Raw genomic sequence first — 23705 nt, forward strand, 5'->3', positions numbered from 1 at the left:
TCCCAGACCATTCCATAGGGGAAGACTCTTCAACACGTGAGGGATTTCCAGTGGAGCTCAGGTCAGAGTACCAAGTCATGGAGGGGATGCTTGATGAGACAGGAACTGTTCTCAGGAAACAGATTGGAGCCCCAAGACTTTCATGGTGAAGGGAAGAAAGTACCCCTTTCAGACAAAAAGGCAGACAGGTAATATCTGGAAGTACTTGGTCTAGAGAGACCATTTGGATGTTTTGCCCCAAGTTCAGGCTCCCAGGCATGAGGGATTGATGACAAGCACTGAGTTACAATTGAAAAAGGGAGTCTAAATTATGAGAGTAATCCCTTGGCACCCTACACACCCTGAAAGATGAGGGAGGGAGAATGATCCTGACTTATAAAGGGAGGAATTAAAACCCTAAAGCACAGGTGTCAAACTGATGACCCTCCAACTGTTGCCAAACTTCAAGTCCCATGAGACATTGCAAGATTGACAGTTACAAGCATGACTCCCAAAGGCAGAGGCATGATGGGACATAAAAAACCCAAGGCCTGGAACAAAAGGCTGATTCTCCAGATGATGGGTAGTACATCTATAAGGTTTGAAACAACCCTGGTAAATCTGTGTCCACTTCAGGAGACTGCAATGACCCCAACCAGAGGTAGATTGTTGGAACTCTCAGAGACAGTGACAAGGTCAACATGGCCAGCATGAATAGAAGTTTTAGGCCAATCACAGACATAATCTGCAGGGGACCATGTGGAGCCTTTGAGGGCATAAAGTGCCCCGATATCTGAGCAAAAACAGCCAGAAAGTACAAAGTGGAGACTGAGGTCCCTGTAGACACGGGGGATACCTTGGCCACACACGAGAGAGCTTTGGTAGACTTCAATAATGATGATCCAGTGACAATAGGGGTCCAAGGTTCTGAATTACAGGTGTCAATTCCTTCTGAGAAAACTAAGGTAAATGCGCACAGAAGCACTCTAGGACTATAAGCCGAGTTCATCCTTGGCAGTGGGACAGTCCTGGCTGTCTAAGTGAAGACATGTTGTGTTTGTACAGTGGTAATTCAACTAGGCCCAATGTGAGACAAGGTTTTAGGTCTCATAAACCCAGGCAACTCCGGCTCAGGGTTTCAGGTGGTCGAGGGTGACCAAGTCAGTGTAGGAAGGGAAATCCACGTGATGCTTCAAGATCAATGGCAGAATGATGCTTCCTCCAAGCTGAATAGAGAGAAAGAGCTCAACCCAATGAATGCCATCAGCACTCAATTCCTTGGCCTTAACTCTTACCCTGTTAAAAAGTGGCGGGAAATTTAAAATGGTGGCCATGAGGTAGCTCCCAGTGCTTCATCACAACTGGCTCTGCTCACTAAGTGATTCTTCAAAGACAGGATCAGACCTGTGACCGCAGCACAACTCTGGACCCAAAAGCACTCCTCAGCTAACTAACACAGTACACCCTGGCCTGGAGAGCACCACAATGAAAAGCCCAGTGCCCGAAGGTTACATTCCAGGCTAGTCTCACATGTACAGTCCAGGAGGGTCCAGCCTCAAAAGCTAGTGCTGAGAAAACACTGATCACGATAGCTGATCAAGATCATCTGAGTTCTCCAAAGAACCTTGATAGATTGATGTCACCAAGGAACCTTGAATGAGTTCACAAAGAAAACCTTGATTGATGTCACCAAGAAACCTTGATTGATGTTACCAAGGAACCTAGAGTGAGGTCACCAAGGAACCTTGATTGATGTCACCAAGAAAACTTGATTGATTGAAGTCACTAAGGAATCTTGATTAAGGTGAGCAAGAAATCTTGATTGATGTCACCAAGTAACCTTGATTGAGATCGCAAAGAAAACCTTGAATGATGTCTCCAAGAAACCTTGATTGAGGTTGCAAAGAAAACCTTGATTGATGTTACCAAGGAACCTAGAGTGAGGCCACCAAGGAACCTTGATTGGTGTCACCAAGAAAACTTGATTGATTGAAGTCACCAGGGAAACTTGATTAAGGTCAGCAATAATTCTTAATTGAGGTCACCAAGAAACCTTGATTGATTGATTGATGTCACCAAGGAACCTTGATTGAGGTCACCATAGAACCTTGATTGGTGTCACCAACAAAACTTGATTGATTGAGGTCACCAAGGAACCTTGATTGATGTCACCAAAGATCCTTGATTGATTGATGTCACCAAGGAACCTTGATTGATGTCACCAAGAAACTTTGATTGATGTCACCAAGGAACCTTGGTTGAGCTCACCAAGGATCCTTGATTACTGTCACCAAGGAACCTTGATTGCTGTCACCAAGACAAAATCCCCATCAGTGTAGCAAAAATCTTCACTGACACATCACCAAAAAGAAAATTTGACAAAGTTAGAAAGCTAGCAAAAAAATAAATAGACTTTTTTCTTCAGAGCTGAAGCATCCAACCACCTAAGTTAATAGCAAAAAACAGAAGCTTGGTGGGAGCAGAAGGGGTTACACAGGGACTGGCTTATAGGTTTTCTGTTTGCTTGTGTCCAATCCTATTGTAACTCAGTTCCTGGGTATTTGATGCAAGCCCTGCAGCCCATTGAAGACACTGGGAATTTTGGAGACATCAAGCCATGAACAACGCCACGGACTCTTGCTTCACAGAGGTATGCCTGGGCAGCCACACTACTATAGTTAGAGCTAGGGGAAAGATGTTCATATTGAACTGTACAGTATAACTGTACATGTATGTTGTACAGAAAGGTAAGATCCTAGTTGGAATTTCTTCACACTGACAGCATGGTCATCAGAAGGAAAGGCTATCATGACTTTGTCGCTGTTAGAGATGATTTTGTGAAGTCTGAGGTTTGCGGTGGCAAGCATGTTCTGGGTTCTGGTAAGAAGGTCAAAAGCTTCTTCTTCATTGGGCAGAGATTTGAGTCCATCTTCTACATGGAAATTCCTTTCAACGAACTGTCTTGCATCAGATCCAAATTCTTTCTCACCTTCTTGATCTGTTTTCCTCAGTCCATAAATTGCTACTGCAGGAGAAGGACTGTTACCAAAAACATGTACCTTCATTCGATAGTCTATGACTTCATCGTTGACATCATTATTGCGGTACCATCAGAACCTGAGGAAGTTTCTGTAGTCTTCACGGACAATGAAACAATGGAACATCTGCTGAATGTCAGCCATAACAGCAATTACAATATACACCAAGGTAGTGCGGCGCTATATAAACCCATATAATGGTGAGAACAGGTCACACATATAATGATAGTATTAATAACACACACTAAACAATAGGTAAGTGCTACTAAGGACACACTCCCCCTCCTTGATCCTCAGCTGAGGGATCATATGTGAGTGCAAGAAACAGTGTGTGAATCCCCTTCGGGATCAGGTGACACAGTGAACCATGCAAAAACGTTACTGGACTACTACACACTATCCCTATAGAAGATGTGGATGCTGTAGTATAAATAGTCCACATGAATGGCATCACTTCACATACACATGCAGGTGGAATTCTTGTGCTTGTGCTGGTATAGTGCCAATCCTCACAGGTTGGGGTGCCCCCTCACCTTCCTGCCCAGGCCCTACAGGACCAATGAGCCTTATGAATCACTCCACACACGATCCTCCCCGTCCTGGGCAGTCTTCTTAGTGATGATGAGGAGCAACTACAAGACCACTGGCTCTCCTACCTAAGACTTCTGTAGTGCCGGAACAAGTGCTTAGAGTATAAGGCAGAGCATCTCCAGTTATGTTCAACAGTTCAAAAAACTGTGTTCTTGCAGTAGATCTGTTACTCTGATCCTCCAGAATACTATACAGTCTTATGGCCTTTTCAGGTTGACCTTTGGGGTATACACGGACCAAGCATATCTTTGCACAGGAGTTGTCACAGAATCCTTCTCTGCAGACCTCTGTACATGTAGAGAACACTGGGATGGAAGGTGCTGCTTGATCTGGGCGCTCCCCGCCTTGCCTTGCCTCAGGAAGATTGTTTGTGAGCGTAGTAGAGTTGTGTGAATATTGATGAAGATCTTGCACATGGTCATCGCTGTCATACACACTCTATACATTTGATGATCGCTTTACAGTCCTTTGCAAAGTGTTCTGTGGAGGCACAGCATTTGTAGCAAAACCCAAATTTCTTCAAAAGTTCCTTATGTTCTTGGAGGGTTTTCTTTCTGAGGCCGATACATTTCTGAAGTGGATGTGGTTTGTTATGTATTGGACATTGGCGATTTGGGTCCTCAATTCTCTTGCTTTGATCAGTCTTTTCAAGAACTGTAGCAGGTGCAGGTAGAACATTAGTCCATATGGTAGCTTTAGAACAATAGATTTGATGCCATGAGAGGTGTCAAGGTAACTGACCCCAGGTAAGTTGATGTCAAGGTAACTGAGACCAGGTAAGTTGGTGTCCAGGTAACTGAGAGCAGGTAAGTTGGTGTCAAGGTAACTGAGACCAGGTAAGTTGGTGTCAAGGTAACTGAGACCAGGTAAGATGATGTCAGCCTTAACAAGTTGAAGCTCTAATAGAACATTGATGAGTTCTTGAAACTTTAGATTGTCGTTAGCAGAAATCCTCGGGAAGCTTTGCAACCTTTTGAATAAAGCATCTTCAATGGCCTCTGGGCTGCCAAAGGTAGGTTCAAGTCTGCCCCAAGCAGCATTAAGGCCTGCAGCAGGGTTGTCAGTATGAACTGCTTTGAGTCTCTTGATGCATTCAGTGGACTGGGGACCTAGCCATCTGATGAGTAGATCTAATTCCTCTGTGGCATTGATGTCTAGGTCACTCATTGTGGCCTTAAAAGTGGATTTCCAGCCTCTGTAATTCTCAGGCTTGTCATTAAACTTGGTGAGGCCGGTCTTAACAAGCCCTCTGCGGAGCATGTATGTAGCAAGCTGTGACATGTCCGTGTTTTCAGATTTTGGGTGCATGACTGCAGGAGGAACAGAGTTGGTTGTGACGGTTGGTGGACTTACGTGAAGTGACTTGGGAACATATGTTGCTGCGAAGGCATTCAATGCCAGAGCTGGCTTAGAGTCCATTGGCATGTTAGTTTGTAGAGTGGTGCGTTTGCTGGGAGGTCAAAGTATGATGGACGGTCTGTTAAATACACCCCAGTGTCTGCGGCTGGCTGAGATGCTGCAGTCTGATGTATTGGAGGATACAGTATAAGGGAAATCATCCTGAGGTACAGGAGGTGCAGAGAAGACACTTTGATGGAGTACTTTGGCTGCTGTGACAGGAAGTTGATGTTCTGGAGAGATGTGTGAAGAATCTGAGACATGAGATACAACTGAGTGTCTGGAACTGTTGTCTCTTGTTTTTACTAGCGGCTTGTTCTAAGACCCAGAACCTTGCCATGGCTGTGGCTGCTCACATTGTTTTCCCAAAACTTCAATTTCTGCCTTTTGGTGGGTGGCTTTAGAGTCTTTCTCTGCTGCCTGAGCCTCCATTCCTGCTTTCGTATGTGGGGCCTGAGCCTCCATTTGTGAGGCCTGAGCCTCCATTCCTGCTTTCATATGTGCGGTCTGAGCCTCCATTTGTGAGGCCTGAGCCTCCATTCCTGCTTTTGTATGTGTGGCCTGAGCCTCCATTTGTGAGGCCTGAGCCTCCATTTCTGCAGCCTGAGCTTCCATTTCTGCTTTCGTATGTGCAGCCTGAGCCTCCATTTGTGAGGCCTGAGCCTCCATTCCTGCTTTCATATGTGTGGCCTGAGCCTCCATTTGTGAGGCCTGAGCCTCCATTCCTGCTTTCGTATGTGTGGCCTGAGCCTCCATTTGTGAGGCCTGAGCCTCCATTTCTGCAGCCTGAGCTTCCATTTCTGCTTTCTTATGTGCGGCCTGAGCCTCCATTTCTGCGGCCTGTGCCTCCATTTCTGCGGCCTGAGCCTCCATTTCTGCGACCTGAGCCTCCATTTCTGCAGTCTGAGCCCCCATTTCTGCGGCCTGAGCCTCCATTTCTGCGGCCTGAGCCTCCATTTCTACAGCCAGAGCCTCCATTTCTGCGGCCTGAGCCTCCATTTCTACGGCCTGAGCCTCCATTTCTGCTTTCTTCTGGGTGAAAGCTGCCTGAATTTTAGAATCTTCATCATCAGCACGGCTTTTATTAGTTGCTGACTGAGTGCAGAGAACCTTGATTGTATGGATTGGGAAGATCTTGAGGAGTGTCTAGCAGACGCAGAGCGATCAGATCTGGATTCATGGAGATGTGTTATTCTCACTTCTGCCTCTGTCTTTGTTCTCACCACTAAATTGTCTCTTCAGGATTGATCTCCTGAACCCCTTAATCCTGCAATGACTCCTGAGTGTTGTACGGCTGTAACAGACCAATATATGTAACACAGTCTTTTATAATTCTCAGAGGCAACATTCAATTGCTGGATAGCGCCCTCTAGTTGTAATGACTCATGAGATTGTTGGGGGAGGGGCAGACATGCGTTTACCAGTATTACACCACAAGTCATTAATATTACACAGCAATTCTGACTTGTCAGCATTAAGATTTTCTTGCACTTTGACAATTGCGCGGTCATGCAACGCTGCACCCTAATGAAATTTACCTCCCTAAATAAAAATCTAATTTCATCCTAAATTTCAACCAATATGTATTCTGCTCCATGTCTTTGGTAAAAATAATCCCAATACGTGTAAATTAATTGGTTTACATGAAAGTTATAGCGTCTACAAATGGCGGTGTAGATACTGGGATTTTTTTTATACTAGTAATGGTCAGTGACTTATAGTGGGACTGCAGCGGGCATTCTGACACTGGAGGGAACTGACTTGGTGTCACTGACATCTCCAGTGACACCAATACAGTGATCAGTGCTAATAAAAAGCAATGACACTGTACTAATGGCACTGGGTAGGAAGGGGTTAACATCTGAGGCAATCAAAGGGTTAACTGTGTGCTGTTTCACTATGGGGGCTGTGTGTGTGCTTCACTGTGCGCACACTGCTATGCAGAGCCATACAAAGCAGTGCGCAGGAGCTGACAGGCGAGAGATCTGTATTGTTTATACACAGATCTCTCACCCATCGGTGATAAACAGCAATTGCCGGGTGTCGGCAGGGAATCACTGTCTGGGACCCAGTGATTGACAGCTGAGGCCACCAATGGCAGCGCTGGTAGGGCATGCACATGTGGCTCACGTGCGCCCCCTACCCTGAATTGCAAAATCATGCATATATATACATGATATTACACACCCCTGCTGCCCTGTAGCAGTATTTCTGCTATAAGGTGGCGGTTAATATATTTATTTATATACATTTTTAACACACACTTTTTTTTCTCTCAGAAAGGACAGAGAAAGATACAATGTATAATATAATGTATATAATGATACAATGTGTAATATAATGTATATAATAATACACTGTATAATGGAATGTATATAATAATAATAATAATAATAATAATAATAATACAATGTGTAATATAATGATGCAATGTATAATATAATGTATTTAATGATACAATGTATAATATAATAATTATAATAATAATAATAATAATAATACATTGTATAATAAAATGTATATAATGATACAATGTATAATAGAATGTATATAATGAGACAATGTGTAATAGAATGTATATAATGATACTATGTATAATATATTGTATATAATGATACAATGTATAATAGAATGTATATAATGATACAATGTATAATGGAATGTATATAATGATACAATGTATAATATAATGTATATAATGATACAAGGTATAATGGAATGTATATAATGATACAATGTATAATATAATGTATATAATGATACAAGGTATAATGGAATGTATATAATGATACAAAGTGTAATATAATGTATATAATGATACAATGTATAATATAATGTATATAATGATACAAGGTATAATGGAATGTATATAATGATACAATGTATAATATAATGTATATAATGATACAAGGTATAATAGGATGTATATAATGATACAAGGTATAATGGAATGTATATAATGATACAATGTATAATATAATGTATATAATGATGCAATGTATAATGGAATGTATATAATGAGACAATGTGTACTGTATATAATGATACAATGTATAATATAATGTATATAATGATACAATGTATAATGGGATGTATATAATGATACAATGTATAATATAATGTATATAATGATACAATGTATAATATAATGTATATAATGATACAAGGTATAATGGAATGTATATAATGATACAATGTATAATATAATGTATATAATGATACAATGTATAATGGAATGTATATAATGAGACAATGTGTACTGTATATAATGATACAATGTATAATATAATGTATATAATGATACAATGTATAATATGATGTATATAATGATACACTGTATAATAGAATGTATATAATGATACAATGTATAATAGAATGTATATACTGATACAATGTATAATGGAATGTATATATGATACAATGTATAATGGAATGTATATAATGATACAATGTATAATGGAATGTATATAACGATACAATGTATAATAGAATGTATATAATGATACAATGTATAATAGAATGTATATATGATACAATGTATAATGGAATGTATATAATGATACAATGTATAATGGAATGTATATAACGATACAATGTATAATAGAATGTATATATGATACAATGTATAATGGAATGTATATAATGATACAATGTATAATAGAATGTATATAATGATACAATGTATAATAGAATGTATATATGATACAATGTATAATAGAATGTATATATGATACAATGTATAATGGAATGTATATAATGATACAATGTATAATAGAATGTATATAATGATACAATGTATAATAGAATGTATATAATGATACAATGTATAATATATATATATAATGATGCAATATATCTCTCTCCTCCATTCAGAGAGAGAAAAAAGGGGGTGGGTTTCATAGTGACTGATCACTGTGATAGCCAATCAGAGGCTATCACAGCGATCATGTGACCCGGAATTGAGAGTTCCAGGACTCGGGGCTCTCAGTGACACCCCGGTCTTTGTGCTGGGAGTGCGCCATGCGTTGTGCTCCCAGCACAAAGACAGGTACACAAATTAGCGGCCCCGCAGAACAAATCCCAGGTCTGGTCTGAGAGGTCCCTAATTTGCGTGCGCTCGGCATCAGGGGGTTAAACCAACACTATGACACCAGCCGTTGTATTAAAATGGTAAATTCTGCATTTGGCCTTTAGATGGCGCTAAGTATCCTAGGAATTCTCACCATCCAATAGACAAATGTGGTATTTTCCATGTTAAATGGATGGAAACCCTTCAAGCAGCTCAGCAAAGATCCTCCTACCATTGGTCCCCCCACCCCATTCACACAGAAGGAATGGACTGTACCGGCACTTCTACCTGGGGGAGTTGTTGTTCCATTTATTAATAGACTCCTAAATGTCAGGAGACGATTATTTATTGTATTTATTAATACTTCCCTACCCGGCCAATTCTGACATTCCGACATGTAAAAGTCATTATTTGCTGGGAAATGACTGAGAGCCCCCAAATATTATATATAAGCAGAGACCCTGGAGAGGAACATGGTTGCTGGTACAATATTTGTTGCTCCGTATTTCTGCAGATTTTCTTTAATGTACATTTTTTAGAAAAGAAACTTTACCTAATGTTAGTGCAGCAAACACAATATAATACCATTTTGGGGGTAAAAGATGATGTTATGCCGAGTAAATAGATACCTAACATGTCACGCTTTACAATTACAAATGCCAGTGGAACGGCGCCAAACTACGGGGCCTAAATACCCCCCATAGGTGTCACTCAGGTTACCAGTGTAGAGTTACACAGGAGGTCTGATGCCAGAATTATCGCTCTCACTCTGACATTTCCAGCCATACCTGTGTGGAGACACGTGGGGTGAGAACACCGTTTACAATGTGTGGTGGACTTCTGTATGTGTTAGCCTTTGTGTGCAAACATGGGGGGGGGGGTGCTTTCATTTTTTAATTATTTCTTAAAGTTTTTTTCTATTTTTACACTGTCCAAATTTTTTTCAGGACTTTTATTGCTATCAGACAGGTTCTCTTTACTGAGACATCTGCAGTCTATTGGACCCCCAGATCCCAATCTGACCATAAAAACATCCGATCAAACCAAGATCAGTTCATTCTGATGCTTTCACAAGCTGGAAATGGCTTGTTTACATCTGAGTGACTCTGGAAGTGACACAATCCTCGTTCCTTCTACATCCACGGGGGTTCCTTTATCCAGATCACAGATCACCTCCTCATAGATTGTTAATAGGTTGGTCTGACAAGAACGATCTTTTCCCATAAATCCATGCTGGGTACTACTAATGATACTATGTTCATCAGCAAATTCTTGGGTATGGTCCCTTATCATCCCTCCAATAGTTTACAAACTATTGATGTTAGGCTGACTGGCTTGGAGCTTCCAGATATGTATCTCGGCCCTTTCTGGAATACTGGAACCACGTTAGATATTCACCAACCTGCTGCCACCATTCCGGTCAGTAAGCTTTCCTAAAGATGAGGAATGACTGTCTATCAATGACCTGGCTACATTCTTTGAGGACTCTCAGATGCAAGCCATATGGTTCTGGTGATTCATTCATTTATTTTTTTTAGACCTTCTAGTCTTTTGTAAGGGACCACTACACTGACCACTGATAAAAGGGAATCCTTCTCCAATCAGTCACAAAATGTAAGGGACCACTACACTGACCACTGATATAAGGGATCCGTCTCACATTGGTCCCCAATGTAAGGGACCACTACACTGACCACTGATATAAGGGATCCTTCTCATATTGGTCACCAATGTAAAGGATCACTACACTGACCACCAGGGGTGGACTAACCATTTGGAAACTCGGGCACAGCCTGAGGGCCCGGGGTCAGTAGGGGGCCCCATAAGATGCCCCTGGTACCTTTTTCATAGGCTTTTTTGAGTTTGGGCAAGGACACAGGGGCCCCATGATCCCCTATTGCCCGGGTCCCAATGAGTTGTCAGTCTTCCCCTGCTGACCACTGATATAAGGGGTACTTCTCCCATTGGTCACCAATGTAAGAGACCACTACACGGACCACTGATATTAGGGGGTCCTTCTCCCATTGGTCCTCAATGTAAGGGACCACTACACTGACAACTGATATAAGGGGTCCTTCTCCCATTGGTCACCAATGTAAGAGACCACTACACTGACCACTGATATTAGGGGGTCCTTCTCCCATTGTCACCAATGTAAGGGACCACTACACTAACCACTGATAAAAGGGAATCCTTCTCCCATTGGTTACCAATGTAAGGGGCTGATACACTGACCACTGATATAAGAGGGTCCTTCTCCCATTGGTCACCAATGTAAGGGACCACTACACTGACCACTGATATAAGGGGGTCCTTCTCCCATTGGTCACCATCGTAAGGGACCACTACACTGACCACTGATATAAGGGGGCCCTTCTCCCATTGGTCACCAATGTAAGGGACCACTACACTGACCACTGAAATAAGGGGGTCCTTCTCCCATTGGTCACCAATGTAAGGGACCACTACACTGACCACTGATATAAGGGGTCCTTCTCCCATTGGTCACCAATGTAAGGGACCACTACACTGACCACTGATATAAGGGGGTCCTTCTCCCATTGGTCACTAATGTAAGGGACCACTACACTGACCACTGATATAAGGGGTCCTTCTCCCATTGGTCACCAATGTAAGGGACCACTACACTGACCACTGATATAAGGGGGTCCTTCTCCCATTGGTCACTAATGTAAGGGACCACTATACTGACCACTGATATAAGGGGGTCCTTCTCCCATTGGTCACCAATGTAAGGGACCACTACACTGACCACTGATATAAGGGGTCCTTCTCCCATTGGTCACCAATGTAAGGGACCACTACACTGACCACTGATATAAGGGGTTCTTCTCCCATTGGTCACCAATGTAAGGGACCACTACACTGACCACTGATATAAGGGGTCCTTCTCCCATTGGTCACCAATGTAAGGGACAAATACAATGACCACTTGGGATGATCTCTGGGTTTAGTTGTTGGAGAGTAGGGATGAGACGACAGTACAAACCAAACTTTGCCTGTTCCGGTCCCGTGTTTTGCAGGAGCCGATCATCACATATAGAAGAGACATTTCTACCACCTCTATATATAACAGCTTCCCGCTGTCACTGGTGCCTGAGGAAGACATGGATGGGTACAGCGGCCACACCCCCAGGAATCAGTGATGTCATTGGGAATCCCTGCCATGTAAGGAAGGGGGCGGGGATATCAGTGACATCACTGACCAAATATGGTCACTGGTCACATTTGGGTAATGAGGTCCCACCATCCCTGTCCCTTCACTTATGTAGATGATGACAGTTTAGGGAGCTGTCATTGGGCTGGTGCTATTGTCGGGTACTATATACCCCATACTCATTCACATGGGGGGGACGGTATATGGGGGCCCCTTGTTATTAAAGGGGGTTACCAGAATCCAATATGACCCCCACCCACAGATCACCACAGCCACCAGCCAAGGTGACAAGGTGCTATGCCTGGGGGAATCCCCCCTGGTAAGGTGACCCCCATGTTGTGGACATGTGGCCTGGTATGGATCAGGAGGGGGGGCACACTACAGCCCCCCTCTGCACTCTGTATGGTGGGCTGTATATGATATACTGCTGACCCCTGCACTCTGCGCCGTTATTGAAGGGTGTGAGGTGTCACCGAGGAGCAATGTTCTATATTGAAGTTTGCCGTCATTGCACCGACACACACAATAGTTTTTGTTCAATAAATGTTTTATTATAATTTTACATTTAACAAGATTGAAGCATAAAAATCAGGAAATAGTAAAGGAAGGAATCCGATTGGTCAGGAAGATCCCTTGTCTGGAATGTGGGGGCGGAGTCATTATCATTGGTGTACAATACAATACACAACGTGTTCCATTATTATAACAAAGTATTGTAGAAAAGATCCCAACATAGAAAATGGGGGAAAGGAGGAAATAAAGGCGGATATGAAGGGGAATCTGTGTACGGGGAACACCTTAACAATCACCACCATTTTATTCTCCAGGGCCTCTGATGTCACAGAATAGATGTTTGGGGGTTTATCTCATCTTCAGGACCAAAATCTGCATTTTCCCATGTGTGCAAAATCATGCAGAAACAGCTCTGGCAGTGAGAGGGTTAATGTGGGCTAGATGGGATCACTCTGCTGGGGTGACATTAGAGCTCCCCCTAGCTGCAGCCTGGTAATAACATTGCTGGGAGGTCTCTTCATTTCTCTGCTCCATACTTCCCGTCTTTATAGAAACGTCTCCTGACATTTGGGGGTCTATTCATAGAATGTTTGTATAGCAATTCCCTCAGTGAGAGTTCATGTCCATTCCTCCTGTGTGAATGGGGGAACCAATGTTATTAGGATCACATCTGAGCTGCTGGAATGCCTTCCATCGATGGAAAATACATTGAAAACTTCTCCTGCCATCAATGACCGACCCGGTCCCACACTTCATCCATGTCTTTGGGGACCTCTGATCTCCTTATGGACTAATATAAAGGATAGTGAGCGCTCTCATAAATATCAGCAGCTGGAACACTTTAGGCAACCACAATGCCTTAAAAATAACAATATAATCTTAACCACTTCCAGACCGGACACTTTCACCCCCTTCCTGACCAGGGCAATTTTCAGCTTTCAGCGCTATCACACTTTGAATAACAATTGCGCGGTCATGCAACACTCTACCCATATGAATTTTTTACCATTTTTTTGAGACAGATTAAGCTTTATTTTGGTGGTATTTATTCACCGCTGGGATTTTTATTTTTTTTACTATGTAAATAAAAAAGTGTTTTTTTAATAAAATTTTGCAAATCAATAATATTTCATCATAAATCTTGGCCAAAATGTATTCCGTTATTTTTTTAGTAAAAAAAAAAAATCCAAATTAGTTTATAACCAAAAATTATAATTTTTAAACATTTTTTTTTACATTTTATTTTATTATTTTTATATTATTATTTTTTATTTATTTTTTTTTCTACATACTGTCACCCTAGCAGTACAGTGTCACCATGGTGACACTGTACTACTTGTGGGGGGTGATGAAGATTTTTTTTTTTACACTGATTGCTTTTACACCCATATAGGGTGTAAAAGCAATCATTTCTCTTTCTCTCTGTCTGCATTCTTGCAGTCATTGAGAAGTACTGAGTGAGCTGTGATTGGTCACAGCTTGTCACATGGTACAAGCCTGTTGTGAATAGCCTTGTACCATGTGACCTCGGTGATCATTCACAGATTTCACACGTAGTAAGCAATGATGTCACAAGTGACATCTTGCTTACTACTTTGCATGTGATCACTGATTCGCCAATCAGTGATCACATGATCGGGACCTCGTACAGAGGTCCCGTCCGACGATCAGTGTTTCACTGTGTCCGTAGGACACAGTGGGCACCGAATCACGGTGGTGTGCGCTCCCAGGGAGCGCGCACAGCTAGAAAAGGCGGGTGCCATTTAGGAACGGCAACCTGCCCCTGGACTGCCACCGCCCAAGCAGACTCGGAGGCTCCGGCGGTGGAATGACATCACGCTCTGCACAGGAGGCCCGGCGGCCATCATTACTGGGGTCAGTACTGCTGCATATATATGTTCTCACATGATGTATAATATGCATACTGCCCTGCTGCTTTTATAAATAAATATTTACCTTTTGGACATACTACACTATCTCTGGCATTTGTCTTCTGGGGCTCCTGCTTGGAGCTATCATTCCCACAGAGAAAGCACTTTGCCACCCTGAGAGGAAGTTATTTGCATGGAGCACCTGGCTGACCTTAAGGGGACCCCTGGACCTGACTAAAGAGTCTGTGATGACCCACCGTGAGGGAGATGTCTGGCTGCCTAACCTCTGATGTATCTATTGCCTGTGATGCATGATCACACATGCGCATAACCCATGCGTTTCCGGGGAGTGCGCATTTCTGTTATCTGACAGAGTGAAGGCCGTGGGAATTCGTATTTCTACAGTGAATCATTGTGGATACTTGATTATTATCTTATTGACTCTTTTACCTTGCTAAGCGCTGCACTTTGTTGTTTTAAGATTATATTCTCCTTATCAACTGTTTCTTTCATGATGAAGATCAGCCATGGAGTATATCTGAGGTGTACATCAGGGTGTGCTTCTTCCCCACATGAGAGCTGGGATGTCCAGCAACATTCATCTAGAAAACATTTCCCGCACTCAAGGCACTAATACACCTCCAGGGTTGTGTGGGACCCCTGATGTACAGGAAGACAGGACTTCAGTGAGGAACATTTCCCTCACTCAGGACAGAAAAGTGGCTTCTTCCTCGTGTGAGATTTCTAATGTTTGGAAAGATGGGACTTCCGTGAAAAACATTTCCCGCACTCAGGACAGGAATGTGGCTTCTTCCCCGTATGACATCTCTGATGTGTGTAAAGACTGGACTTCCATGAAAAACATTTCGCACACTCAGGGCAGGAATACAGCTTCTCCCCTGTGTGAGATTTCTGATGGTTGTAAAAATTGCACTTCACTGAAAAACATTTCCCGCACTCAGTACAGGAATATGGCTTTTCCCCTGTGTGAGATCTCTGATGTGTTTGCAGACTGGACTTCTCTAAAAAACATTTCCCGCACTCAGAACAGGCAAACGGCTTCTCCCCTGTGTGAGATTTCTGATGCCTGTGAAGAACACACTTCTCTGAAAAACATTTCCCACACTCAGGACAGGAATATGGCTTCTCCCCTGTGTGATATCTCTGATGTGTGTGAAGATAGGACTTTTTTGAAAAACATTTTCCGCACTCAGAACAGGCATACGGCTTCTCCCCTGTATGAGATTTCTGGTGCCTGTAAAGAATACGCTTCTCTGAAAAACATTTCCCACACTCAGGACAGGAATATGGCTTTTCCCCTGTGTGATATTTCTGATGTGTGTGCAGACTGGACTTCTCTGAAAAACATTTCCCGCACTCAGGACAGGAAAATGGCTTCTCCCTTGTGTGAGCCTTTTTACGACGATTAACACGGAATTTAGAAGGAAACCATTTCCCACACTCAGGACAAGAATACGGCTTCTCCCCTGTGTGAGATCTCTGATGTGTGTGAAGACTGGACTTCACTGAAAAACATTTCCCACACTCAGGGCAGGAATACGGCATCTCCCCCGTGTGAGATTTCTGATGTCTGAGAAGAATAGAATGATCTGAAAAACATTTCCCACACTCAGGACAGAAATACGGCTTCTCACCAGTGTGAGTTCTTTTATGCACATTAAGATTGTATTTAGTATGGAAACCCTTCCCGCACTCAGGACAGGAATACGGCTTTTCCCCCGTGTGAAAACTCTGATGTGTGTGAAGACTGGACTTGTCTGAAAAACCTTTCCCGCACTCAGGACAGGAATGTGGCTTCTCCCCCATGTGAGATCTTTTATGCACATAAAGACTGGATTTATAACGGAAACCCTTCTCACACTCAGGACAGGAGAAGCTCTTCCCTGTTGGAAGGCTGGCCCGGTCCCGCACAGTCTGAGGTTCCTCAGGATACGAGGAATCCGATGGTCCATCTACACTGGGTGGTGCCGGATGGACATTGGAGGGAGCCGGGTTTTCTCCTGGACTATACTGTGTGATGTCCTCATCTTCTACTTTCCAGTCTGGAGACAAAGTGAGACAATCCTCGGAGGTTTTCCTCATCTCCCGGCCATGGACTAAAATACAAAGACAAAGAGGATTACTAGACAGGAGCTGATTGGTTCCCCCAAACCAGGACTCCGCCCACATCAGGCAGCTTGGTCTCTGAGGAGCTTACAATTCCACCCTCAAGGGAACTAGGAAATGGCTCCTCTGATCTCCTACCAGGTCATTTCTTTATTCATGGACCTTAGTCAGAGAGTGAGGAAACAACCAGAACTGTCTTTTATAGGAGGGACAGTGATGAGGGGATTATAGGACGAGGGTCCCCACCCCCTCTATCACTCATCGCCATCTTCCCAACACAAGAAGTACTGCACTTCCTTATTTACTCCATGATTTAGTCATGAAGAACAGCGGGGCTGAGCCCCACCAGAGGTCAGAGAGTGAGGATGGGGGAGAATAACCAAGATGAAGACTGGACTGATCCTGAAGACCACCATCATTGGGGTATTGACTCCTCCCTCATTATCACTTTCTGTTTAAGGGTCCAAAGTTGGAGGATGTTATCACATTATTATCACCATGTAAAAGTCTGTGCTCCAATCACATCATCCGATATAAAATGTCCAGCTGGGAGGAAATGGGTGTAACAAAAGAGAATCCATATTATGTGTATATATAGCAGTGGGGGGGGGGGGGGGGGAGAGCAAAAGTCAGGACTATGGAATGTACAACATAGAGTATATAGTGCAGGGGTCAGGAGTATGTAATGTACAATATAGAGTATATAGTGCAGGGGTCAGGAGTATGTAATGTACAACAGAGAGTATATAGTGCAGGGGTCAGGAGAATGTAATGTACAACATAGAGTATATAGTGCAGGGGTCAGGAGTATGTAATGTACAACATAGAGTATATAGTGCAGGGGTCAGGAGGATGTAATGTACAACATGGAGTATATAGTGCAGGGGTCAGGAGTATGTAATGTACAACAGAGTATATAGTGCAGGGATCAGGAGTATGTAATGTACAACATAGAGTATATAGTGCAGGGGTCAGGAGTATGCAATGTACAACATAGAGTATATAGTGCAGGGGTCAGGAGTATGTAATGTACAACATAGAGTATATAGTGCAGGGGTCAGGACTATGGATTGTACAACATAGAGTATATAGTGCAGGGGTCAGGACTATGGAATGTACAACATAGAGTATATAGTGCAGGGGTCAGGAGTATGGAATGTACAACATAGAGTATATAGTGCAGGGGTCAGGCGTATGTAATGTACAACATAGAGTATATAGTGCAGGGGTCAGGAGTATGTAATGTACAATATAGAGTATATAGTGCAGGGGTCAGGAGTATGTCATGTACAACATGGAGTATATAGTGCAGGGGTCAGGAGTATGTAATGTACAGCATAGAGTATATAGTGCAGGGGTCAGGAGTATGTAATGTACAATATAGAGTATATAGTGCAGGGGTCAGGAGTATGTCATGTACAACATGGAGTATATAGTGCAGGGGTCAGAAGGATGTAATGTACAACATAGAGTATATAGTGCAGGGGTCAGGAGTATGTAATGTACAACATAGAGTATATAGTGCAGGGGTCAAGAGTATGTAATGTACAACATAGAGTATATAGTGCAGGGTTCAGGAGTATGCAATGTACAACATAGAGTATATAGTGCAGGGTTCAGAAGTATGTAATGTACAACAGAGTATATAGTGCAGGGGTCAGGAGCATGTAATGTACAACATAGAGTATATAGTGCAGGGGTCAGGAGTATGTAATGTACAACAGAGTATATAGTGCAGGGGTCAGGAGTATGTAATGTACAACATAGAGTATATAGTGTAGGGGTCAGGAGTATGTAATGTACAACACAGTATATAGTGCAGGGGTCAGGAGTATGTAATGTACAACATAGAGTATATAGTGCAGGGGTCAGGAGTATGTAATGTATAACAGAGTATATAGTGCAGGGGTCAGGAGTATGTAATGTACAACAGAGTATATAGTGCAGGGGTCAGGACTGGAGGATGGAATGTACAACAGAGTATATAGTGCAGGGGTCAGGAATATGTAATGTACAAACTAGAGTGTAAAGTGCAGGGGTCAGGAGTATGTAATGTACAACAGAGTATATAGTGCAGGGGTCAGGAGGATGTAATGTACATCATAAGAGTATATAGTGCAGGGTCAGGAGTATGTAATGTACAACAGAGTATATAGTGCAGGGGTCAGGAATATGTAATGTACAAACTAGAGTGTAAAGTGCAGGGGTCAGGAGTATGTAATGTACAACAGAGTATATAGTGCAGGGGTCAGGAGGATGTAATGTACATCATAAGAGTATATAGTGCAGGGGTCAGGAGTATGTAATGTACAACATAGAGTATATAGTGCAGGGGTCAGGAGTATGTAATGTACAACATGGAGTATATAGTGCAGGGGTCAGAAGGATGTAATGTACAACATAGAGTATATAGTGCAGGGGTCAGGAGTATGTAATGTACAACAGAGTATATAGTGCAGGGGTCAGAAGTATGCAATGTACAACATAGAGTATATAGTGCAGGGGTCAGGAGTATGTAATGTACAACATAGAGTATATAGTGCAGGGGTCAGAAGTATGTAATGTACAACAGAGTATATAGTGCAGGGGTCAGGAGTATGTAATGTATAACATAGAGTATACAGTGCAGGGGTCAGGAGTATGTAATGTACAAACTAGAGTGTAAAGTGCAGGGGTCAGGAGTATGTAATGTACAACATAGAGTATATAGTGCAGGGGTCAGGAGTATGTAATGTACAACAGAGTATATAGTGCAGGGGTCAGGAGTATGTAATGTTCAACATAAAGTATATAGTGCAGGGGTCAGGAGTATGTAATGTACAACATAGAGTATATAGTGCAGGGGTCAGGAGTATGTAATGTACAACATAGAGTATATAGTGCAGGGGTCAGGAGTATGTAATGTACAACAGAGTATATAGTGCAGGGGTCAGGAGTATGCAATGTACAACATAGAGTATATAGTGCAGGGGTCAGGAGTATGTAATGTACAACAGAGTATATAGTGCAGGGGTCAGGAGTATGTAATGTATAACATAGAGTATACAGTGCAGGGGTCAGGAGTATGTAATGTACAACATAGAGTATATAGTGCAGGGGTCAGGAGTATGCAATGTACAACATAGAGTATATAGTGCAGGGGTCAGGAGTATGTAATGTACAACAGAGTATATAGTGCAGGGGTCAGGAGTATGTAATGTATAACAGAGTATACAGTGCAGGGGTCAGGAGTATGTAATGTACAAACTAGAGTGTAAAGTGCAGGGGTCAGGAGTATGTAATGTACAACATAGAGTATATAGTGCAGGGGTCAGGAGTATGTAATGTACAACAGAGTATATAGTGCAGGGGTCAGGAGTATGTAATGTTCAACATAAAGTATATAGTGCAGGGGTCAGGAGTATGTAATGTACAACATAGAGTATATAGTGCAGGGGTCAGGAGTATGTAATGTACAACAGAGTATATAGTGCAGGGGTCAGGAGTATGTAATGTTCAACATAAAGTATATAGTGCAGGGGTCAGGAGTATGTAATGTACAATATAAATGTTATAGTATAAGGGTCAGGACTCATAATATTGGTATTCAGTAATCAGTAGAAGATTAAATGTTTACTGTAGACAAGTTGCAGAGATCCCACACCGCTGCCTCCCATCTCCTGAGACTGCACTCAGTGACTTGGGTCTGAGACACTACAGACATATCCCTCCACCCGGCACAGCCAGCAGACAACAGAGCAAGGAACCCTGGGAGAAATGTTCTGCCTGAGATCTTACTGACCTGGACATGGGACAGAAGACCCAAGACACACACACCCCAGGTGCCAAGGTCTAGTAATGTCTATGGTGAAAATGAACATTTTGCTGCCAGCTGAACCCCAGAACCTCCATAAATCCAGTCTAGGTACATACAGTCAGGTCCATAAATATTGGGACATGGACACAACTCTAACATTTTTGGCTCTATATACCACCACAATGGATTTGAAATGAAACGAACAAGATGTGCTTTAACTGCAGACTTTCAGCTTTAATTTGAGGGTATTTACATCCAAAGCAGGTGAACGGTGTAGGAATTACAACAGTTTGCATATGTGCCTCCCACTTGTTAAGGGACCAAAAGTAATGGGACAATTGGCTTCTCAGCTGTTCCATGGCCAGTTGTGTGTTTATTCCCTCATTATCCCAATTACAATGAGCAGATAAAAGGTCCAGAGTTCATTTCAAGTGTGCTATTTGCATTTGGAATCTGTTGCTGTCAACTCTCAAGATGAGATCCAAAGAGCTGTCACTATCAGTGAAGCCATCGTTAGGCTGAAAAAACAAAACAAACCCATCAGAGAGATAGCAAAAACATTAGGCGTGGCCAAAACAACTGTTTGGAACATTATTAAAAAGAAGGAACTCACCGGTGAGCTCAGCAACACCAAAAGACCTGGAAGACCACGGAAAACAACTGTGGTGGATGACCAAAGAATTCTTTCCCTGGTGAAGAAAACACCCTTCACAACAGTTGGCCAGATCAAGAACACTCTCCAGGAGGTAGGTGTATGTGTGTCAAAGTCACCAATCAAGAGAAGACTTCACCAGAGTGACTACAGAGGGTTCACCACAAGATGGAAACCATTGATGAGCCTCAAAAACAGGAAGGCCAGATTAGAGTTTGCCGGAGGACATGTAAAAAAGCCTTCACAGTTCTGGAACAACATCCTATGGACAGATGAGACCGACATCAACTTGTATCAGTGATGGGAAGAGAAGAGTATGGAGAAGGAACTGCTCATGATCCTAAGCATACCACCTCATCTGTGAAGCATGGTGGTGGTAGTGTCATGGCGTGGGCATGTATGGCTGCCAATGGAACTGCTTCTCTTGTATTTATTGATGATGTGACTGCTGACAGAAGCAGCCGGATGAATTCTGAAGTGTTTCGGGAATATTATCGGCTCATATTCTGCCAAATGCTTCACAACTCATTGGACGCTTCACAGTGCAGATGGACAATGACCCAAAGCAGACTGCAAAAGCAACCAAAGAAGTGGAATGTTCTGCAATGGCCAAGTCCATCACCTGACCTGAATCCCATTGAGCATTTCACTTGCTGAAGACAAAACTGAAGGGAAAATGCCCCAAGAACAAGCAGGAACTGAAGACAGTTGTAGTAAAGGCCTGGCAGAGCATCACCAGGGATGAAACCCAGCGTCTGGTGATGTCTATGCGTTCCACACTTCAGGCTGTAATTGACTGCAAAGGATTTGCAACCAAGTATTAAAAAGTGAAAGTTTGATGTATGATTATTATTCTGTCCCATTACTTTTGGTCCCTTAATAAGTGGGAGGCACATATGCAAACTGTTGTAATTCCTACACCGTTCACCTGATTTGGATGTAAATACCCTCAAATTAAAGCTGACAGTCTGCAGTTAAAGCACATCTTGTTAGTTTCATTTCAAATCCATTGTGGTGGTGTATTGGTGTATAGAGACAAAAATGTTAGAATTGTGTCCATGTCCCAATATTTATGGACCTGACTGTATATAGTGCAGGGGTCAGGAGTATGTAATGTACAATATAAATTATACAGTGTAAGGGTCAGGACTCATAATATTGGTATTCAGTAATCAGTGGAAGATTAATTGTTTACTGTAGACAAGTTGCAGAGATCCCACACCGCTGCCTCCCATCTCCTGAGACTGCACTCAGTGACTTGGGTCTGAGACACTACAGACATATCCCTCCACCCGGCACAGCCAGCAGACTACAGAGCAAGGAACCCTGGGAGAAATGTTCTGTCAGAGATATAACTAGGATCTGGGCATGGGGAAGGACACCCAAGACACACACCACAGGTGCCTAGGTCTAGTATCGCTTGTGCTGACAAACATTTTTCTGCCAGCTGAACCCCAGAACCTCCATAAATCCAGTCTAGATACATAAATTGTGTCTGCAGCACAGAGAAGGAAGATTATCCGAGAGAAATCCAGGAATACAGGACGGGGAACACAGCTCAGGAAAGTGACCAGGGGATTACAGGCTGATATCACCCAGTCCCCGCCCTACTCTGGACCAATCAGTGAGCAGTATGGGTGGAGGAATGGATTTAGTGTTCATGACCCACCTGTGCTGATCTCTGTAGGAGTGTCCTCCTCTATAAATGTCCCCGTTATTCCATCCTCCTCCATAGACTGCTGATCATCCCTCACATACGCCTCTTCTTCTTCTGCTTTCACCTCAAATTCTATATCGATTGGATCTCCACTCTAAATCAAGGAAATGAGAGAAAATATCATCTGTAAAATATATGAGGTCACCTAAAAAAAAAAAAAAACACACATCACCTTTACAAGTCCATGTTTTAGATTCTCCATCCCACCAACCTTGCAATGGTGAGGGATGGTGTGACCTTCCTGTGTGGAATCCCGGGAATACAGAGGACGGGGACATCTCTCTGGTGGGTTCCTGTAGCTGGATGACTCCACCATGGTGTCCTGGTACAGATCTTTGTGTTCTTTTAGAAGCTCTAACTCCTCCATCCCCCCATCCTCATCCTCCTCCTCTTTTATCTCTTCTTTAACCTCAACTTTAGGATCTCTCAGGTTTCCACTCTGAATATATAATAAAAATGACATCAATGGTAACAATGCAGATAATGTACAGATCCTAATGATACTATCAGTGATTGTTCCTCATCTACCTGATGATGGTGAGGGATGGTGTGACCTTCCTGTGTGGAATCCCGGGAATACAGAGGACGGGGACATCTCTCTGGTGGGTTCCCATGACTGGATCCATCTGTAGGAAACACACACACTGACTGAATCCATTGTTTCTATGTGTTTATCAGATGATGGGGGATCTAGGTGGATCCTCCGTACTGCTCTCTCCTTTACAATAAAGTCTCCTCTTACCCGGTGATGTGAGGGGCGGCTGATTGTCCATCAT

At 42.8% G+C, this 23705-nt stretch overlaps 1 protein-coding gene across 1 annotated transcript in view; it reads right to left on the reverse strand.

Annotated features, from left to right (window-relative positions):
• Window positions 1–23705, reverse strand: part of LOC149445405 (uncharacterized) — a 131274-nt gene that overhangs the window by 68857 nt on the left and 38712 nt on the right. Inside the window, 1 exon segment of the mRNA XM_089653827.1 lies at window positions 15577–16754. Within this exon segment, the coding sequence (XP_089509953.1) occupies window positions 15577–16754 (1178 nt within the window).

This window comes from Staurois parvus, unplaced genomic scaffold, assembly GCF_062004578.1.
Source record: "Staurois parvus isolate SC_StPar_1 unplaced genomic scaffold, SC_StPar_1.0 ptg000721l, whole genome shotgun sequence".
NCBI lineage: Eukaryota > Metazoa > Chordata > Amphibia > Anura > Ranidae > Staurois > Staurois parvus.